The sequence below is a fragment of the Typopeltis vanoorti genome, chromosome 21 (assembly GCF_054136105.1).
Source record: "Typopeltis vanoorti isolate ZY-2024b chromosome 21, IOZ_Tvanoo_1.0, whole genome shotgun sequence".
NCBI classification, from domain to species: Eukaryota; Metazoa; Arthropoda; class Arachnida; order Uropygi; family Thelyphonidae; genus Typopeltis; species Typopeltis vanoorti.
In genome coordinates, this window is record NC_143569.1 from 73,211,206 (window position 1) to 73,231,595 (window position 20,390).

Genomic DNA, 20,390 nt, shown 5'->3' on the forward strand with positions numbered 1-20,390 from the left:
TTCTGGTGAGTCACATACATAATTATAATATAAAATGTTTTTTTTATGTAAAAATTTTATTTTTATAGTAATAACCACTTAGAGGGCTTTTGCGATATGGTTGAAAACAAAATTAGTGAATTAATTGATTAGGAAATAGGTTTAAATGAGAAGGAACTGGTACAATTAATAGATGACATCGAACCAAATGGTGGGGAAAGTTCTGCTGAAGATTCTGATTGTGATGAATCCGTTAAAGAATTCAGTTTAAAGAAATTAGCAGAAGGATTGGGCTTGGTAAGAAGGTTAGGAAGTTATTTACGGATAATAATCCCTCAATAAAGCGGTCCGGAAAATTCACAAAACAACTGGATATTTGTTTAGCCCCATATTAAACTTAATAAAAATTTGCAGCATAGTGGCAAGCAAGATCTTATTACTAACTTCTTGATAACTAAACCAACTGAAGTATGCAATGAGAATTAAACAAATGATGTCCAAGAGATTTCAAGTGATGACAAAGTCTGGCCACTCGTAAATAAAGAACATCTACGAAATGTTAGTTTTGAAGACAGTGATGACGATTAAAATATTCACTTTATTTTATTTTGCCTAAAACATTTATGCATTATGGGCAATGAAGTTTACGTACAATTTGTATTTTTATAAGTTTATACTATGTATTTTGTTTCATGGTTTATATATAATTTAAAATATTTTTATTTAATTCAGGTAATTTATGTAAGTTAATAAAACATACATGAATTACCTGAATTAAATAAAAATTTTTTTGTTGGATATGTTTATATAATTAAAAAAAAATTTCAGAACATAACCCTACTTTTTCTGTGTGATCAGAGTCTCGTATAATGCGATTTATACAATGCGGCATGGATGTTCTGTGGAACCTAACATCTGCGTTATATGAGGGTTACCTGTACAACAAAAATAGGCAACCATTGAAAACCTCAATTATATACTGAATGGTGAACATATAGAACAAATAAAACATTTCAGCTATTTAGACACAATTTTTAGTCAAGATGGCAAATTAATATGGAAGCAGACAATAGAATTACCAAAGTTGGTATGGTTTGGGAATCAGTTGAATAAATTTATATGGAATAAGAAAGAAATTAGCCAGCCTGGTTCGCCAAGTGGCTAGCGTATCCGCTCTCCAGCCCAAAGGCTACAGGTTCGAATCTTGTAATGGGCATGGATGTTTGTGATTGTCTGTGAAAGTACTAATGATGGTAGGTGGCACTGGCGCAGATGATGATGATTGTGGTTGCAGTTCATTGTAGTTGGTGAATTGAGTGATGGAGACAGATTTGAAGAGTAGGTGCCCTCCCTCAATGAGTCATTGGACTTCCTGGAGGTGTTGTAATAATAATAATCTATAGATATTAATACTAAAAACTAAGAGATTTCCTAGAACTTCTCAGTGCTATTTTATAATGAAAACAAGAGAGATTAAAACTTCCTGGTTCTGTGAGTATTAGCACAAATGCCTATTGTACCTAGAAGTTATTACATGCATGATAATAATAATAATTATATACCTTTTAAGAGTTTAAAAGGTATATATACATAAGACAAAATACAAATATACACTTTTGTTTATTGCATAGAAAATTACTAACTTATAAACTTGAACAATTAGTTTGAATTAAAGTAAAATATTTGCATTTAATATGCATGCAAACTGCCTATATATTAAACACATATGAAGTTCTTAGCAATTAATAACATTGTAGGAATTGATTGAGGATTGTCTTAATAGTCTTTTCTTTTTTTCTGACTGATTGCAATTAAACAAAATCAGTGCAGATATAGCATTGCTTTCTTGCATGAAATAGTCATAATCCAGACAGTTTGGGGGTGTCATCTCGTTCCTTTCTTGTTCTTCTGATGTTTTGCTACCTCCTCAAAATCTTCATTTTCTTTATAGTATTGAAGAGTACTATCAATCGATGAAAATCTTGATAGTTTCTGATGTGGTTCACATCTAATGTAACATCATTTTCACTATTGACCATATTTGCCATATCCATGACTGAATGTTTAAAACCACACTGAGTAAAACAATTTTGAATGGTCTTGTTGCTTATTCCTTGCCAACTATAGCAAAAATTTTTCTTGATTTCCGTTATGATTCCACATCCCAACTCATAAGTCATTCATGTCTTTTTGGCTCACATGGTACCGAACTGTTAAGCTCCCCATCCTGATCCCTTTAAGTCATCAAGGTCTTATTAACTAACAGCTTTTGTTTACCAGTTCCTGACATATTTAAACAGCATAACACTGTTACAAAATTTATTGCTTTCATTGATCTAAACAGTGTAGTGTGTTTATAACACAGGTAACCATCCAATGTAGCATGATCAAACAGTCCTGTTTTGTCAGCATTGCAGGTCTCATCAGCACTAAATTTTTGAAGCAAGGTTACATAATTTTTCTAATACTCCATGTAATAGAGGTCACTGGCTGTTCCAATTAAATGGCATTGTGCACCAAATAAAGCTGACTCTTGTTATTTTCTCATTTTGTCTTTGTTCATCCAGACTTCTCCCAATAAAATGACTATCCTGATTAACTGGTGGACGAATTAACTGGAATCTACTGTATTTCATCCTACTGGTCATACATCTCACACCAGATAGCCTCAAATGCATCCTTGTTATCCCGATGTACTTTTCTTTTGGAATTCAATTCTTCTGTTCTCATTAGCAGCAACCCCCCCCCCCCCAGCCAATCCTGTTCCTTCCATCCTCTCTGAAGATACTATTAACCTTTGCATTTTATTCCTATGATTATATCATTCTCAATCAATCACGTCTCATTAATGCCAATAACTTTTAGCCAAAGTGAACCAATGCCAAAAACTTTTCACTCTTATTCCAAATACTTCTGGCATTAGTATACATAAATGACAATATTTCATTCATCCCACAACATCCTTTACTGTAACCTTAGCCCAATAAATTATCTTGTATTTAATTTTCCTACATTAGGTTAACTCCATGTTGGCTGATAATAACGAGCTATTTTTAAAAGTACCCTGCTGATAAATGGCTTTTCCTAAAGACTGTTTTTTTTAGGGGTTTTCAGACTTGTACATAAGATTGATGAGCACATGATACAATTATAAAAGAAAATAAAGGCTCGATTTTTCTAACTTTGTCTTCATTGAGAATATGAAGTTTTTTTTTATTTATTATTATTTTTTTATATGTATATTACTAACTTTCTTCCAGAGCAATATTTTCAATAGGGACAATTACTGATCCAAAAATTTCAGTTCAGTTTCTAAGGAAACTGGAAATAGAAATTCAAATGGTATATTTGAAGATCAGCAATATCCAGTATATAAATCATAAGATAACAGAATTAAGCAACACAAAAAATTGAAAATTATTTTTGTTAAATTTTTATGAAGATATGGATGATGCAATAGATGTCTTTCATTTACTGTGATTAATCTAAACAGCAATAAAAAAAAAAGTAAATAAAAATCTGGTAAGCAAATTTCACATTTGGTGAACAATATGGACCATTTTTTTTTTTTTCTGGAATGGGGGGGGTTTTAAATAAAATAATTTAAATTGTTGCCTTATTTGATACTATAATAACACAAGATATACAAGACGTGTTCAAAAAAGACCAAACTTTTGCTATAAAGACTTTATTGTTCATTTTACAACATTTTAAGCACTGTCCCCCTTCAAAGTGGTTCCCTCTACTGCCGATACACTGTTCTCAACATTTCTTGCATTGTTGGAATTTTTTCTGGAACACACTTTCTGTGATGGCACGCAGTTCTCTTATTGCATTTTCCTGAATCTCCTCTATGGTTTGGAAACAATGTCCTTTCAAAGTGATTTTAAATTTGGGAAACAGGAAAAGGTCTGCTGGGACTAAGTCGGGAGAAAAGAGTGGATGGGGCACAACAGATGTCTGATGTTTTGCCATATAACAACAGATGAGGAGTGACGCGTGAGCCGGCACATTGTCGTAGTGCAACATCCAAGTCTGGTTTTCCCACAATTCAGGCCTCTTCCTGTGCACAGCATCTCTCAAATGCACTAAAACTTCCTAGTACAAATTCATAATGGACAATGCCTTTCCAATCAAAAAACACACCAACATCATCTTGATCTCTGTGATCTAAGGAAACAGTTTATATTGATCTTTATCTATCTCCAAGGAAGAACTGTGGAGGTAATACTGAAGGACAGTGCAATGTATCAAGCCCTCATATATCAAATATATCAATGTGTTATATGCTCAAGTGAGAAGCAAGAATCATATAATGGAGTGGTTGAAAAAGTTTTGTGTTTGATCTCTAAAGCAGAGATTCTTCATTAAATAACTCTGAGTTTACTCATACTAATATGCTATTTAGGTTTACAACCTTTTGTGGGTAGATTATTATAAAGCATTATCATAGTGCTGATGCATCATGCCTATGTAGACTAGAGTTTTTGTTTACAATATATATCTTGAAAAAATGATTATGTATCTAACTCCAGATTTATCATGAAATTTACCTCTTGGAACAAACTTAAAACGTTACATTATGCAAGATGTCTTTCCATGTTATCTATTTTGCACTGATTTCACAATATATCTTAGAATTAATGCATTGTTTACCAAATCTTCAAAGCTAATTTTTCGTGAAATTCCACCCACTGCTTTCTAAGTATTAACCTATTCTTCTAGTATTCTGATGTCTGGGAAAACCTATCACACTATTAGACCAAATTATTAAATCTAAGATTCTATTACCAAACAGTAAGTTCACAATATGCTGCTGCAGATTAATATCATGAAGTTGCTCTAAACATTTACTAAAATGATAGCATAAATTGAGATTATTTTTCTTTTATCTTTGAGGTTTTTTTTTTTTTTTTTAAATTTATGTATTCAATTTGAAAATTTGAGTGAATATCCAAACAAAAGTTCCATGGAAAAATGATTTGATTTTTATTGCTTCATTATTCTCTATTTCAATAATAATTCCCTATATTTAAAATTATATAACAAATAATCTGCATATTTTATCAAAGCATCTGTTACAGTCAGAAGCTTTGATCTAAACTATTTTTAGTCTTCATTTCTTACCTGGCGAATACCAATCGTCTTTTGATCCACCATTGCTTTCAGGTTCCAAAAGAATGGTTTAGAGCAACGTTGACAACAGTCACTATCTGCCCATTCAGGAGTCTGTTAAAATAATAATAATGCAATCTGCTATTTAAAAAATTAATTAAAATAAAATAAATTAAGAATTAAGTATATTAAAAATATCAAGAAGTATATTAATTATTATTATGTGACACTTCCAGTCCAAAGACTCATCATATTAAGAATTAAAAATTGAAGAAACCGAAACCATACAAATAAATGAAGTTCTTCAGATGCAGTAAAATAATCAAGAGGATATAAACCACAAACTCAAATGTTGACTAACACCCAAAGAGATGTATTAATTACTCAAGAAACTGTTAAGGAATTTTGAGAAACTAATAAACAAATCATCATAAGAACCTACAATTGAGGAACCATCTATGATTGAAGTAGAGAATGTTATAAAAGTACTAAAAAAAATAACAAGGCATAATAACAAGCTGGTGAAAATAAACTTGGAGGAACACTCCTAACAATTGAATTTATGAACTTATTAAGCTAATGGTGAAAAGAGGATATTCCAGTTGACTGGAATATAGCCATATTGTGCCTATTTTGAGATCCCATGATTATCAATAACTACAGAAGTATCTCCCTGTTGGTCACTTGCTACAAGATACTGTTTATACTGATCTAGAAATGAATTAACGTAAGTGCTTTCAACATAATCAAATTATCAAGATGACTTCTGCAAGGAAAAGTCAACAAATTATCATATTTTTACACTCCAACAATCATTAGAAAAACAATATGAATTTGATAAAGAATGACATTTAGTGTTTGTGGACTATAAGAGTACTACGAGAGTTTTTATAGCTGAGAAATTTTTGAAATCTAGACTTTGTCAAGGAGATACTCTGTCAACAATCCTGTTCACCCTATCATTGGAAAAAGACATTAGAAACCTAAATGACCAAAGAGGAATACAACAGATAAAATGCATGAAAGGAAATACTATAATACACAGTTGAAGATGGGATCAACTTTATCCTGCATCAAGATGAAGACAATGGACAGCAGAAATTCAATATATCTAACATCCAACACATAGTCTTGATTCTCTCATAGTGATTAATAATACACTGATCTTTAACAATCACACACAAAGTATACATTGCAAAATTTTTTAAAATTCTTATAGAAATCCCTTTTGTTAATGCTTTTCATTTTAATGTCTGTTTGTTAAACATAACATCTTTTGATAAAGTTTTGTTATCTTATGCTGTTTGATTTGCATAAACAGTAACTTTAAATATGGAATATAAATTGTAAAAAATGAAATCATGTTAACAGACAAAGCAATATATACTCTTCCAAAATATGCAGTGTTAGGCTCCAATCAAGCAAAGGCAAACACTGTTGACTCCAAGAAGTCGGAGGTTCTTTTTAAAGTCATTTCAAATGCAAAGGACTGTCCAACCTATAGAACATTATACTGAGGATGAATGGAAAAACAGATTGGTGAAAGTATAGTTCTGCAGGTTTTTCTTATGCATTTTGATAAAATGGAGTCTACCACATGTTATGAATAACTTTAATTTTCCAACGTTTCAACCCTTCATATTAAGGTCGTCATCTGGAGTATTCACATGTATACACAGACAAGCCACACACACACACACACACACACACACACACACACACACACACACACTCCAGATGATGACCTGAAACATTGAGAAATTAAAGTTCTTTTATTCTTAACACAGTAGAAGTCTCTGTAATTTTATCAAAATGGATACTGATCACCATGTAATATTAAAAGAAGATATGTGTTATCTAAGAAAAGTATACTAAGAGAGATTGTTCCCAAAGGATAGCAGTACAGGAAATAAATACAATTTGGATGTTGAATTAAACTGTGAAGGAATAACGACTAGCTGCTGCATGTATCATATCAGATTTAGAGGAAAGCAGGGAATTACCAATGCAAATTCTGACTGACAGCATTTTCTTGTGTATAGCTTTCAGGGGGGGTGTACCATGACAGGACAGGCTTAACACTTTAATCCAGTGACTAGTTTCAGATCAACAACTATCTTCGGACCGCACTATTTTATCAAGTATCCAATTCAATTTCATATCCCGATCTAAACAACTTCTCAACTTAACCAACTTGCCTATTTCTTGGCCTTCTGGATTTTTCCTGGATTTTTACTTCAAGCACGTTTTACTGCTTGAAGTTTCAATGACCAATGTAAATGACCATACCATTTTAGTGACTATAAGGGATTATTATACCAAATTAACTTTGCTTACAAATATTCTTGAATATTAATAATGCCGAGTTCTTTTCTGACACTTTCTTTTTTTTTAAAAAAAGCTCTAGTTTCTAACCTTTGATCAATTATTTTATTTGTGATAGAAGATTACTTCTGGCTTATTCAAAGTAGAAGATCAAGGTATGCAACAAGAGGAAACTAAATATGTACAACATTTGAGTGTATTTTTAACTTTTTTTTTTACTATTGTAAATATAGTAAATTATGCAAGTATGTACTTGAATTTTGATTTATATTCATTTTAAAAAAATAATTTTTTTTTTTTTTTTTAAACCGACTTTTATATTATTAGTTTTTATCACCAAACAGGCAAGCTTATACTTTGACATACCAGCCTGGTTGACTAAGGTACAACCTTTCATGAGCAGAACACACATACAAAAATGCTGATGTGCTGGTAAAAATTTTCATTATTAAATTCTATGCACTATACAGAATTCACCTATTTTGATCCTCATTACAGAATCCTTGTTGACCAAGTGTCATTTCACTTAATTATGGTCAGTTTTCTTTATATGAAACTTTCCTAGGACTTTCTGGTTTTTTTGTTATGGAAAGTGAATTAGCTATAAACATGTTAATTATACTTAGCCTGGCTAAGTATAGTGAAAGTTGACTATACTTGCATATGAGAATAAATCATGAATCATAAAAACAATGTGTGTTAGGGAATATTTTCTTTCCTAGGAATTAAGTTGTTTATTATAGGATTTGAACTTGCCAAATAATGAGATATATGGTAAATATCACAAAGTAATGTTGAGTTCCAGCACCTGAGCTTTACTTCATAATGAGGAGGGGAAGAAAATGCACATCATTCAAAATAAGTTAAATTTGATTTAATTCTGTATTTTTTTTCTTACAAAAAAAATCAGTTCTTTTATATTTTGAATGATTATATCATTCAAAAATATTAATGTTTCTGAAAGTGCAAGTAAAAGATGATTTTAATCCACGTCCACTATGATGATGGCCACAATCTTGCTTTTTTTTAAAAAAAAGTTGAAAAGGCTGGCTTGAAAAAAGGTGTTTAATCTTTATAGCAAAGTTCCTAACCTTTCATGGGTGGGATATATATATATATATATATATATATATCATTGTGCACACATGTTTAAAATTTCATGCCAAAAAAAACATTTTTCTTTGTTTATTGAGAATATTCTCAATAACACATGATAGGTTTCTGAAAAAAAAAAACTAGAATAAAATTTCAGTTTCTGAAAAATTCAGTTAATGTGTAAAATGGAGAAGAGTTATTTTTATTAGTCAACTTTTATTATAACAAGTAGTTTGTTATAAAACCATTATAACATACTAATGAAAAGTTCCAGTCAAATTCCATAGGAAAGGATTAGATTGCAAAATTATTTTAATTCTTCAATATTTTGTCTCAGGCAGAGAGATATCTTCAGAGAGTACAAACAGGAAGTAACACACACATAATGGTAACACAATACTAAATGAAACACATGGATATAACACTAGAGTCCTATCTAGGAGGGGAGCCCTCTATGGGCATTTGTAAGAGGCTTGGTTGTAAATTGGTATTATCTGGTCTAACCAGACTGACCAGTCATGATTGCAGATGTATTTTTTGTGTTCATCTATGCAGATGGTGGCTGATCTACCTGTCTGTCCAAAATATGCCAACATGCAGGAACATGGAACTTCATGTACTCAAGGCACTGAGGGAGGAGACAGCTCACCTTTAGTGGAACAGATAAGGGTAACAAGTTTCAAGTAGGGCTTAAAAGCTGTGCAGAGGTTATATTTCTTTAAGGACCTAGCATTTTTTCGGATGTACCCCAGATGTAGAGGATGTTGATGGCATTCCTACAATCATTCTGAAGCGTGGTCGTGAATTACAGGAGGGTTGATTATTCTTTTTAATTCTGTAGGAACTGCAGCCATTGAATAGAAAGGTATATGGTTGAGTTCTGTTGAAAGAGAGGTTCCACTAAAACAAAGATTGTAGGTTCTATTGGTTAGCATTTTAATGATATCATATTGTTGAAGTGGGGAGGGGAGGGAAGGTTTGATGGGAAAGTTGGTGAACATATCTACTTGTGTGTGAATAGGTTTTCTGTATACTGTGAAGGAGAGGATATCATTAGGTAAGTGTGTAACTCAAGTGTCTAGGAAGGGTAAACTATTTCCTTTTCCACTGTAAACTGGATTCTTGGATGTAGACTACTGAGGTGGCAGAAGAAAGAGTAATGCATTTGGGCTACGATGCCAGATCGGGGGACACATCAAATTAAAGATGTCAAAAATTATATTCTTGTTTAATCCTTTTTTGAGTGTAAGTAAAAAGAAGTTTGTGTGTGAAATGTCTTCACAACTAGGCTATTTGTATATAGAATCAAATGACTTTACATTAATAGCCTTAGTATCTCATAATGCAAATCACACATCTTTTCAGGTGTGTGTAATGCTATTCATTATGGGAAGGGCCAATATCCAGACTGGTTTCAACTTTTGTTGAGGTCTCATCAATGGGAGTCAAGCCCAGAAGAGATACCAAGGTTGATAATGCTGAAGTTCATATTTCCCATATATAAGTAGTGAAAAGCTATAACATTTCATTAAAATATTACAGGTGCACAGCAGCTAAATTCTCGTTCCTGCACCCTGTGAGTACCCATTAGGGCAGGCATGTCAAACACGTGGCCTGTAGGCTGCATGAGGCCCACTAAACTTTCTAACCAATAAGGTTATTTAACTTTTGACAACACGGAATTAAATAAACATATTTTAAAAAATTAACATTTCCACTAAGATTATTTTATATGCCAAACTACTCTGCAATTTCTAAAGGAAATAATATTCCATTTGTCATTTCAAAAAACCTTGTTACACCACTGCATAAATATCAAATTTTACCGAATTTTAACTAGCAAGTCTACGTACACAGCTATATCCACTGGCCACAGCAATCAGAGGCTAGCTGTTAGCAATTTTCAAGTTGTAAGAAAGTGTAGTGTTTTCTTTATAATTAATAATGAATTGATAAAAATAATGTCAAATTCTTCAACCAGTATGAGTAAAAAACGATTAATTGAAGAACAGTATAGTTTTCAAGAAAAATGGGAGTAAACAATATTATTGTATTCAAGGGGAGGAAAAAAATTATGCCTAATATATAGAAACTCTATTGCGGTTTGCAAAGAATATAATATCAAAAGGCATTATGATACAAATCATAAAGAAAACTATGACAAATATGTTGCAAAACTTCATGAAGATAAATTGTCAGAATTAAAGCTGACACTTCAAAATCAACAAAGTGTATTTACCAAACCTATTGAAGATAATAGAGCTACAGTAAAAACCAGTTATTTGTTATCACATTTAATTGCAAGCAAGTCTAAACCATTCATTGAAGGGGAATTTATTTGCGAATGCATTATTAAAGCAGTTGAAATGTTGTGTCCTGATCAATTAAAGAAATTTAAAAATATAAGATTATCTCGAAATACCACTGCTAGAAGAATTGATGATATACCTGGGAACTTAAGGAATTGTTAAATTGTGATTAATAAAGTTCTTAAGAGAATTTATTCCTTCATAATTTAACAAGCAATGACCCTATAAAAGAAATTTGCTTGCATCAAAGTGTGTGAATTATATATGTGAACAAAATTAGGATATTTTAAGCAAAGAGAAAATAATTGTGAAAATGTATAAAAAAAAAAAGATTCTTATCCCATTATATAAATAGGATACTTGAGTTAGTTGAATTTGGCTGTGAATTTTCTAGGAAAAGAACGTTAATGTATAATTGAAATAGTATAAAATTCCTAAAATTTAGATAGGCAAAGCATGGCTAAACGACTCACATTTTGTTAGCGAGAATTAGGGCTTGATCCAAGGCCAAAGCACAAGATTAAAAGAATTTGCTGCAAGCATATCATGTGCACACGATGAATAAGCAAAAAAGGAAGAAAACCGCTGCCAAAAGACACCATGTTGAGCAGTCTATGCATCGGGGAGAAGAAGAAGGTTATGGAAGGTGCCGATAGGGTAAGGTGATAAAAGGGTTAGGAACTCCCCCCCCCCACACACACACATAGACACATGAGGCCTTTTTAGTTTTTTTCTTCGGTGTGTGTGGACTTCGCGAGTGGAGGTACAGTTCCAGAACGGGAGGGGAATCTCTGCCCCGATTCCCGGCAGAAGAGAACGGAAAGCGCCACGTATCTATAGGAAGGGTTATGTATCAAGAACCCGATGAGAATAACATTATTCTGGAAAAGACAAGGTAGTCTGCAGAAAAGCTCAGAGTCTATGTAGAATGCTTCACGTCAAAGGAGTTACTTTACCCCAAGTATCTCCCTGAAATAAAGGGCATGACCTACTGGAAACGAGTAGGCCTATTCATGATGAAGAAATCCCAGATACTTTCCCCAGCAAGAAGAAATCATTTCGAGGATCCAGAGATGAGTAAAGAAAGGAACAAGCACAGGAACCACTGTAAAACAGTATCGCGAAATTTTCTTGTTAATTAACGTGAATGAATGATATGTAATTCAGGATCTGAGGACTTAACCAGAGATAGAATAGGACTGTAATATATTATAAACTGTGAAAGGAAATGAGTGTAAATTTAAGAGTGTTAAACTAAGGATGTATGTCTATAAGGAACTAATGCATGTTAACTAGATTTTATTAGAGAGGAATTTGAAGAATTTATGTGACAGATTCTTCAAATATCATTTGAAAATCCTATATAAGTTACGTGACTTAATGCTCACATTTGCTGATAATATTTGCACAATATTTTGTAGTATTGAATTGAATTTTACCAAATTTCCATGCACTGTATAAATGTTAGTATGTTAAATAAACCTTTTGCTTCTTCTAATTCAGTTGTCTGTATGAACTATCCGATGCACCACTTGTTAAATATATGAACCTAGGCAGGAGATTTAAGTAGTGAATTTATGGTCACGATTGCAAAGTTGTTAGTCGTTGAGGTATATCTGAGTATCCTCTTCTAGTTTAAGATTTCCTCTTTTAAACTAATGGTCCTAAGTGGAACAGCGTTAACAAATAAATGTCTTAGGACCTTAAGAGAAGAAGAAGCTCAGACGCTTTGTTGCATTTGGATTTTGGCTCAACTCCGAGGCAATTCCTTTGTGCTTAGACAGTACCACGTGACACCATAGGGTGAACATAATGTATAGAGCATAATTAACAGAGTAATTAATGAAAAAGGAACACAACAGAATCAACTAAAATCAATAATTCCAACATTTCACACCTATTCCCTTGCAATTGAAAGTACAGATGTATGGATATTGCTCAGCTGGCTGTTTTTATTCATGGATGTGATTATGAACTTAAAAATAAGTGAAGAACTTCTAGAAATTATTCCTATGCACGATACAACCCACTGGAGTTGATATTTTTGATGCCCTTATGGGAAGTTTTGAATGAATACAATTTACCGTTAAAAAATATAATAAAATTATAATAAAATTGGTTTAATCCTTTATCCAAGTGCGAGCAAACAAAGTTTGTGCCTGAAAGTGTCTTCAGGACTGGAGTAAGGTGGTACAACACCAGGGCAACTCGTTGCAAAGGTGGAGCAAGCTACCAACACTCCTATCTCAGTATCTCCTATAATGCAAAACACATCTCCTTGCGGATATGTCTAATGTTATGCATTAAGGGAAGGGCCACTACCCAGACTAGTTTCGACCTTTATTGAGGTCTCTTCAGTGGGAGCCGGGCCGAAGTGGAGATACCAGGCAGAAGCATTAGCAGGTGATCTCTACCTATAGGAGTTGCCAAATGGTGTGCCACCCTTTTTTAATAAATTACTCTGGATTTAGAGAAAGACGTTGAAAGTTTATTTTTCACTTGGTTAGAGTATAATAAAATTAGTTTAATCCTTTATCCAAGTGTGAGCAAACAAAGTTTGCGCCTGAAAGTATCTTCAGGACTGGGGTAAGGTGGTACAACACCAGATCAGGGCAACTAACTAATTTTATTATACTCTAACCAAGTGAAAAATAAACTTTCAACATCTTTCTCTAAATCCAGAGTAATTTATTAAAAAAGGGTGGCACACCATTTGGCAACTCCTATAGGTAGAGATCACCTGCTAATGCTTCTGCCTGGTATCTCCACTTGGGCCTGGCTCCCATTGAAGAGACCTCAATAAAGGTCTAAACTAGTCTGGGTAGTGGCCCTTCCCTTAATGCATAACATTAGACATATCCGCAAGGAGATGTGTTTTGCATTATAGGAGATACCGAGACAGGAGTTGTTGGTAGCTTGCTCCACCTTTGCAATGAGTTGCCCTGGTGTTGTACCACCTTACCCCAGTCCTGAAGACACTTTCAGGCACAAACTTTGTTTGCTCACACTTGGATACAGGATTAAACTAATTTTATTATACTCTAACCAAGTGAAAAATAAACTTTCAACTTCAATACCGTTAAAAAAGCTAGTTTGTCTTGCAACTAATGGTGCTCCTGCCATGACTGGTGTTACAAATTTAAAAGCAAAATGCAAAAAACAAGGTAATAATAATTTTCCACATTTTCATTGCATTATTCATCATCAAACACTATGCTCCAAAGTTTTAAATATTAAAACTTGCCTACAATGTCAGTTCACACTTCACACATGCAAACAGATGAAACTCAGAAAACAAAAGCAGCAACCCATGACAAATGATAACGTTCCAGTTGAATTGGTTGACACAATAACCAATCAACAACCACTAAATTTCTTGGTGTCATTGTCTCAACGCTCACCCTGCTTGCCTTCCTGGGCAGTTTAAAACCACTGGAATGCTAAGAATTTGACTCGCTGTATCATCTGTATGCCTGATCAAAGAACTAAAAGGTGTATGTATTTTGAATGCACACCCAAGCTATCAACACAAATGTGATGCAATGTTTAAGCATCAGAAAGTGTCCTCTTCATGAAGCAATAGTATATTGTGTTTAATTTTAGGAATCACACAAAGCCAGGAAACAATTAGGGGTCTTTAAAGGGAATAAATGCAAAAATATAATATCAGTGATATTGATATTCCATGGATATGCACCGCACACCCAGAATATTCAACCCTGATACACATACACGATGGAACACGGTGTTAGCACTGAATTAATCCATGTTATGAGCAGAAATCTAGCAAATACTTGGCATTACTAACCCTTTCCGCTAAATTTTCCCAGAACTACATCCACTGTACATCTGAGATTCATTTTCTACCTTTTTTTTTAAAATCAAATGAAACTCTATATCAGCTGCCTGCCTTCTCTAATTATTATTCTTCTTCTTTACTCCTAGAATCTTCTATGGGATCAAAGACATGTATAAGCCTCAGCATCCAATTTACCATTTTGAAATTACTTACATCACTCTACTCAAAACTACTTTCCATTCATGTTTATCTTCATGTTTAATGTCAAATATTATATCTACTCTGTGGTCTCTGGCAACTGTATAAATCATATTTAAAAGGTTTTCTCATCCATTTTGGTGAGTATATCATCATCATTGTGATATCCATGTTGATATCTCATTACATTCATTTTTGTTTCTGTTGAAGCTGTTCCAGTAACTTTTCAATGCTTGTCCTGGTTTTCTATAATGTTTGAAACAAAACGTACGAGGGTGGTCTGAAAAATTCTCAGCCTCACCATTGTGGCAACATTATCGGCAAGATTTTTTTTTTAATCTAAGTTGGTACATCTGTCATAAGCATTCATGTGAAATTGCAAGTCATTCTATCAAGTAGTTTGTTTTATACAGCTGTCTGAAGCGAAAGTGATGTCTGTATACCTTGAAATGGATAAAATTGAGTATCTTGCGGTTATAAAATACTTCGTAAAAGAAGAATGCCAAAAGAAATTCATTCAAAGTTCATCAAAATTTATGGGCACTCTTCTCCTTTGTTTTCAACAATTAAGAAATGGGCTGCCGAGTTTAAATGTGGCCATACCAGCCTTGAAGATGAACCATGTGAAGGACGTCCAAAAAGTAACACCACCAGAAATCATTGATCAAGTGCTCGATATGATATTGGATGACTGGCAAGTGAGTGAAATTCCTGAGACTAAATTGCATTTCTAAAGAACATGTAGGATATATATTTTGCATGAAGAATTGCATATGAAAAAGCTTTGCACGAGATGGGAATCATCATTACACAACAGAATCCAAACAGCAGTCAAAACAGTGGACAGAAGCTGGTTGTTCAGCACCAAAGAAGACAAAGTCAGTTCCATCAGCAGGAAAAGTCATGGCATCAGTGTTTTTGGATACTAAAGGCATTTTGTTTACTATTATCTTGAAATGGGTAAAACAATAACTGGGGAATATTATTCTGATCTTTTAACCAGACTAGACAAAAAAATTTGTGAGAAAAGACCTGGTTTGCAGAAGGAAAAAAATCATCTTTCGTCAGGACAATGCGCCTGCCCACAAAAGTGTTTTAGCAATGGGAAAATTGAAGGATCTGCACTATGAACTGTTGGAACAGCCACCCAGATTTGGTTCCCTCTGACTTCTATCTCATCCCAAAACTAAAACTCTTCCTCGCTGGTCAGCATTTTTCTTTGAATCAAGAGGTGATAGCAGCTGTAGAGGGGTATTTTGCAGATTTTACTGAGAACCACTACAGGGATGGGATAATGGTGCTGGAGCATCACTGGAATAAATGTATTAGTCTTAAGGGGATTATGTTGAAAAATAAAAATAATTTTGAAATTATAAATTCGTTTTTTCATTGTTAGGCCGAGAACTTTTCAGACCATCCTCGTATATTTAGCTTCACACCAATACAGAATGCAATTTATTACATTAACAGATCAACATTAAAGTAGAAGTAACAGTGCCATCACAAGAAAGTGAGGAATGGACTTTGGCTCAAAAGCCATATCAGTTCTCTATATTCTCCATAGGCTATTTGGATGTCTTCTCTCAGTTATCTGGCTTTGCACCCTAAGCAATCCCTATCAAAAAAGTCACATATATAAAATATCGTATATAAAAAGAAGTTTGGAAATTAGGAAATTTCTTGAATATATTAACAACTTACTTCTCGACGGTTGATTTGCATATTCCAGATAACCATTGTACTATCTTCACTTCCAGATATTAAATGTTTGGTGGTATTTGCAAAACAGAGAGCTGTCACTTTGTTACTGTAATCAGAATAAGTAGAGAAAATTAACACACCTAAAATCATTCTGATACGCGTTTTAAGGTATAGTGAAAAATTTACTCTTTCCTCGATTAGGTTTTTAAAATTTACCCCAATCATCTCAGTTACAATTTCCTTTGAAAAAACAAATCAGGTACTTCATTCTGGTACATAACTCTTTGATCACACTTAAGTGATTCTCAGAATTGTGCAGAAAGCTGAAGCTATTTGCTGCATACTTAAAACTACAAGTGAGTCAGAGTGAATTTTTGTAATTAGTTCAATCCTGATTATTTTCAAACTGTTTATTCTACGATGTTCTTAGATTGTTTTTAATTACAATGTGATATTAATAACAAACATCGCAAATTCACAGTGGACTTCCTCATGGGGACACAATCTTCTACGGTCAATCTCTCTTTTGTGTCATTAGGCACTACTAATCATGCTGCTAAATAGGATGATCTCCAACAGTGGTGCAATCAGGATTTAATCATTGGGGGGGGCCAACATCATATTAAAAACGAGAATATTAGGAAAGAACTTGACATTGTTAGCATGAAGGAATGTCTTAGCAGAGTTAATCTCAGGTGGTATGATCCTTAAACAGAATGGGAGAGAAAAGATTAGTAAAACAAGTGTTCTTTGTCAGGTTGGCAGGAAAAAGACCCAGAGGAAGACCAATATATATAGGTGGATTAGAAGACAGAATTATAAGATCTGATAATGTTGGTGTCTTGAGATAACAGATCAATTTGGAGGAAAATTGTTGATGACAAGTTGGTAATGATGTAAGTTCTTCATGTAGTACTATAATAATATCCTGTACACCCTCTTTGAGGATATATGTCAAGAATTTGATAATGATGAAATTTACAGAAAAGAAGAAACAATGAGAGATTGAACAGAGCATAATTCTTATACCAGAGAAAGCAAATGCTACAGGTTGTAAACATTATTGTATAGTTAACTTTTTGTCATATGATTCAAAAATCATTCTCAAAATAATACAAAACAGAAAAAGAAATAAAACAGAGGAGAATTTAATTGAAGACTGTTTGGATTTAGGAAAAATATATAAGACAAGAGAAGCAATCCTTGCCTTAAGAAAAATCACAGAAAAGGGAATGCAGGTAGGAGATCACACATATCATTTTTGTGGATTTGGAGAAGGCATTTGACCAAGCAAACCGAGTAAATTATTCATAAGTATGGAAAGAGCTAATGCAGACTGGAGACAGGAGGTTTATATATGACCTTATATATATATATATATATATATATATGTGTGTGTGTGTGTGTGTGTGTGTTAAAGATACCAAGCTATTTTAAACCTGGTTTTACTCCATTTCCCAAATAAGCAAACAGACAAAACAAGTCAAGTTTGCACCTGCAAGTGTTGCAAGTCTAGCTGATCATACAGGTAGTGCAAGACCAAGGCAACTCATGGTAAAAGTAGAATAAGCTCTGATCACTAATCTTAATATTTACCCTTAATGCAAAGCACATCTCCTAGAGGAGATGGCAGGCACAAACTCGACTTGTCTGTTTACTTACTTGGGAAATGGAGTAAAACCAGGTTTAAAATAGCTTGGTATCTTAAACATTTATTATACCCAAGGTAAAATACTTTCTACATTTATATCTCCTCCTGAGATTTTTATTTAATAAGGTTAAAACACCTTATAGTAACTTGTTCTGGTAAAATACTTATAAGCTCTGTATTACTAAAATATCGGTATTTCTAGCCTGGCTCCGACTGATGAGACCTCAATAAAGGTCGAAACCGGTCTGGGTAGTGGCCCTTTAATACAAAACATCATACATCTCCTCTAGGAGATGTGCTTTGCATTAAGGGTAAATATTAAGATTAGTGATCAGAGCTTATTCTACTTTTACCATGAGTTGCCTTGGTATTGCACTACCTGTAGGATCAGCTAGACTTGCAACACTTGCAGGTGCAAACTTGACTTGTCTGTCTGTTCGCTTACTTGAGAAATGGAGTAAAAACCAGGTTTAAAATAGCTTGGTATCTTTAACATTTATTATACCCAGGGTAAAATACTTTCTATGTATGTATGTATGTATGTATGTATGTGTGTGTGTTTGTGTGTGTGTGTCAGGGGCGAATGCTGGTCTTAAATTTAACGCTTGTTCTTGTTATCATTCAGGGAGTGAGAGGTGCGACTGAAGTCTGATTAGTGGAATAATGAATTACTGATCAATTAAAACTATATATTTAGAAATTTATGTACATTTAATCATACAAATACAACATTTATTTTACAAATGATATTCTATCTTTTTCAATTTAGCTACTTGAATACAAATTCTACACTACCGCTCTTTTTAATGAACTGGTCAATAAAATCGTCATAAAAAGTTGGTTGTAACTTAATTTATTAATTAATATTAATTTATATTAATATTAATTTATTAATATTAAAGTAGCTCTAGCCAGCGAGCTTCAGCTCGCTGGCTAGAGCTACTTTGACTGCATATGGTCTGTGTTTAAGACGACTTGAGGGAGCAGAAATGGCTATGCACGTGCATGAAATCACAGTGCTGTAGCCAGGGCTGGTTTTATCATTATGCGAACCTAGGCAATCACCTAGGGACGCTAAGCTTCGGGACACCAGATTTTGCTACATAGTTCGGGGAAAAAATATATAGAGACAATGTATAGGGGTGCCTAAATTTTCTTTGCCTTGGGGCATCAGAGACTTTTGGACCCGCCTTGGCTGTAGCTAAAAACCTGGAAGATCCCACAACCAAGCAAGCCAAGGTAGCTTTCACGAGACGAGCAAGCATTGGCCATTGATACACAACGCAAAGCTCAATTATTGCCGCGCAAGCCTAAGACATCTTCTGTCTACAAAAGTAAAAGCCTAAATGGAATGCTTATAAATGCATGCATTTATTAACAAATAAATATTACTTCTTTCTCAAGTAATGAGCTTGGGCAGCAAGCATGGAGAATTTGCCCCTGATATATATATATATATATATATATATATATATATATATATAATGTGATCATTAGTTACATTGACTCGATGATTAGATATGTTCATCTTTTTTTGACTGACTGAAACTGAGAAAATAGATAAGTTAATTTAATGGAGCATACAACATGTTTCGTCAAAACGACTTCTTCAGGTGTGGTAACACTTAAAGCAAATTAAAAAAACTATAAAAGCACTGTTTCATTATAATAACAAACTTGTAAACTGAAGTTAAGTTTGAATTGTCGTTATAGTCCGTTCTGTAGTTCTATTGTTGTGCAAATGTGAGCATATGAGTTCACGAGTATGCCAATATCTAATGGCAGAACTATGCAAGTTAGACTATAACTGAGGTTGCTGTTGATGTGAGACGGGTCTAGGACAATTTCTTTGGATTCAACTATGCATCGTTCCACTTCATCGTGACAAATATATACATTTGATGTTGTGTTCCAATCTACTCCGTGTTGGCCTTCATTGTTTGTGTTCACTGAAAATAAGACGTGACTTGAGAGTGCGCTTGTTATATGAAATGTATCTCAGATGTTCCTCTAGCCGTAGGAGGATTGACTTCTCAGTCTAGCCATAGTATGGTCTCCCACAATCACATTATTTTATATACACTGGGGAACTGAAGATTCTCTCTGAACTTAAAATACCCCGAACTAATACAGTGCGAGAGGAGAGCAAAAGTTTTTTTTAGAGATCTTGTTTTTTAAAATGCTGAAAACATCTTGCATTGGAACATTTGTAAAAAGT

At 33.5% G+C, this 20,390-nt stretch overlaps 1 protein-coding gene across 2 annotated transcripts in view; it reads right to left on the minus strand.

Moving 5' to 3' along the window:
* Window positions 1-20,390, minus strand: part of Wdfy2 (WD repeat and FYVE domain containing 2) — a 151,888-nt gene that overhangs the window by 32,954 nt on the left and 98,544 nt on the right. For both annotated transcript variants that reach the window (XM_090410882.1, XM_090410883.1), the window contains 2 exons: window positions 16,522-16,627; window positions 5,107-5,208 (listed from right to left, as the gene is read on the minus strand). In XM_090410882.1, coding sequence (XP_090267008.1) covers window positions 5,107-5,208; window positions 16,522-16,627 — 208 coding nt within the window. The remainder of the gene's footprint in view (window positions 1-5,106; window positions 5,209-16,521; window positions 16,628-20,390) is intronic.